At 64.5% G+C, this 2,066-nt stretch overlaps 1 protein-coding gene across 3 annotated transcripts in view; it reads right to left on the bottom strand.

Moving 5' to 3' along the window:
• Nucleotides 1-6: 6 nt before the first annotated feature.
• ZNF385A (zinc finger protein 385A) overlaps nucleotides 7-2,066 on the bottom strand; it is a 14,690-nt gene continuing 12,630 nt past the window's right edge. For 2 of the 3 annotated variants that reach the window (XM_024736419.1, XM_024736421.1), the window contains 3 exons: nucleotides 1,778-1,947; nucleotides 1,474-1,593; nucleotides 7-1,331 (listed from right to left, as the gene is read on the bottom strand). In XM_024736419.1, coding sequence (XP_024592187.1) covers nucleotides 1,101-1,331; nucleotides 1,474-1,593; nucleotides 1,778-1,947 — 521 coding nt within the window. In that variant the 3' untranslated portion in view covers nucleotides 7-1,100. The remainder of the gene's footprint in view (nucleotides 1,332-1,473; nucleotides 1,594-1,777; nucleotides 1,948-2,066) is intronic. The other variant, XM_024736420.1, reaches the window with a different exon arrangement.

The raw sequence follows: 2,066 nt of genomic DNA, 5'->3' as shown, positions 1-2,066 counted from the left end.
ACGAATCCAGATTTTATTGTCAGGGAGGGGGAAAAGGGAAAGACGTGGGCTGGGGGCCGGGGTTGCTACATCGTCAAGCAGAAAGAGTTGATGGGGAGGGGAAGGCCAGTGGGGGCCTGTCCCCCTCCCGGGTCTGTGCTGGAAGGACTGACGATACGGAAACCACAAGGTGGGGTGGGGAGGTCACGACCCCGCCCGAGTTGTGCAGTGGAGGTGTCTGGTGGGAGGGGACAGCCATGAGGTCTAGGAGCTGGGATGGGGTAGGCTACAGACTGCAAATCCTGCGGAAAGGGGCGGGGCGGGGCGGGGGCGAGGCTTCTATTGCTTTTTGCTCACAGTTTTGCGGAAGGCGAGGCGGGGGTGGGCTTGGACTGGACACCCCTTGCCCCCCTTGGTACCCCTTGGGCGATGGGTGCTGGTGAAAAGAATGGAATCCGGACTGGGAAGGAAGAAGGTGAGGGAAGGGTCTATAGGGGCATCTACTTGGTCCCACCCAAGTGCCAGAGATGCCACCAAGTGCTGCCCATGGGCCCGGCTAGACCTGGGCTGGGGCGTGATGCGGGGCGGGCACAGTGAGGTTGCAGGCGGTAAAACCAAAGTGCTTATGAGGGACCCAGGATCCCGCCTGCTCCCCTCCCCCTGCGGAGGACGGGGGTGTTCACGGAAGCGCTTCAGTTTGGGGGTAGGGGGCCGGAGTCCCAGAGTCCGCTTATTGCCAAGAAAATCCATTTCTGCCCCCTGGACCCCGATCATGGCTTGTGAACCCCGTTTTGTGCTAGGTTTGGGGGGGAAGGGCTGGATGCACATGGCTTTTGGGAGGGGGTGTCTCCAAGGGGGCCCGGGGGTAAGACAGCCCCCCCTTTTCTAGGGGAGAGGGAAGGGCAGGGGGCGGGGTTCCCTGAGATCTGGGGTGTTCCCCCCCTTCTGAAGCCCCCCTCCCCCGCTACCCCTCCCCTTTCCTGGAACCCCGTACCTCGGGGTGGGGGGGAAGGAGAGAGATCATTCAGGGAGTGCCGGGAGGAGGGACGGACTGGGAGCCCGGAGGCCTGGGTCCCGGCTGGAGGTGGGGGGTTTGAATGGGAGGGGGTTCAGGGTTCAGGTCAGTAGGGGGAGAAGAGGATGGGTCCGTGCGCAGTTCGGATGGGCCCGGGGGCCGGGTGGAGCAGGGGGTGGGTGATCGGCGGTCCCTGGAGAAGAGGTGCGGCGGGAGCCGGGCGCAGAGACAGCGGGGAGCCTGCTGCCGCTGCCATCACCGCAGCCACCGCGAGGGGGCTGGGGAGCAGGCCTCCGGCCAAGGACTTGGGCAGCTCCTTGGAGAAAGTCAGAGTGCCCTGCAGGGGGGAGAGGGGCGGGGAGAGGGAAGTCATTCTGTGGCCCCGCAAACTCCACCTCTCCCAGGGCCGGCCGGCATCCCCTCTCCTCCCCGCTCCGGTCCCCGCCCCTAGGACGAATTCTCCATCGCCCGGGCCTCACCGCCAGCTCCCCGGCGCCCCTGGGCTTCTTGTGACGGCTCAGTAGGGGGTTGGGCTTCCCGGCCACGCCATCTCGGTGCCGCCGGCTGGAAATGTGCTGCAGGGACCAGTGGGTGGGGGGCTGTGAACCACGGGGAAAGGAGCAACCGCCAGGGAGCGGAGTGATCGCACCTCAGCACCTGGCCCCGCCCCTTCTGTGGCACCAAAGGACGAGCCTGAAGAGTCGTCTCACCCAAGCTCCCTGTCCCCCCTCCTCCCTCAGCAGGTGCGCTCTCCAGAGTCCTCGGAAAGGGCCTTGGACCCACCTGTTTCAGTTGGACCTCCGAGTTGACCTTGACATTGCAGATCTCACAGTGGAAGGTTCGGTCCTGGGCAGGGGCCTCTGGTTCCCCGGGAGTGGGAGGCCCCAGCCGAGGGTAAGCTTTGATGGGGCCCAGTCCACTTCGGGCCTCCAGAATCGTCTTGTGCTTAGTACCTGGAGCCCCCAGAGGGCGGGAGGTAAGAGGTGGAAAAAAATTCTCCAGGCTTACTACGCCTCAAATACCCACATTTCCAATTACTATATTGGGGGGGGGGCATCAAGTGTGGGGGCTT

This window comes from Neophocaena asiaeorientalis, unplaced genomic scaffold (assembly GCF_003031525.2).
Source record: "Neophocaena asiaeorientalis asiaeorientalis breed wild unplaced genomic scaffold, Neophocaena_asiaeorientalis_V1.1 scaffold134, whole genome shotgun sequence".
NCBI lineage: Eukaryota > Metazoa > Chordata > Mammalia > Artiodactyla > Phocoenidae > Neophocaena > Neophocaena asiaeorientalis.
Note: the sequence above shows the minus strand (reverse complement) of the source record. Positions and strands in the feature narration are given on the sequence as shown.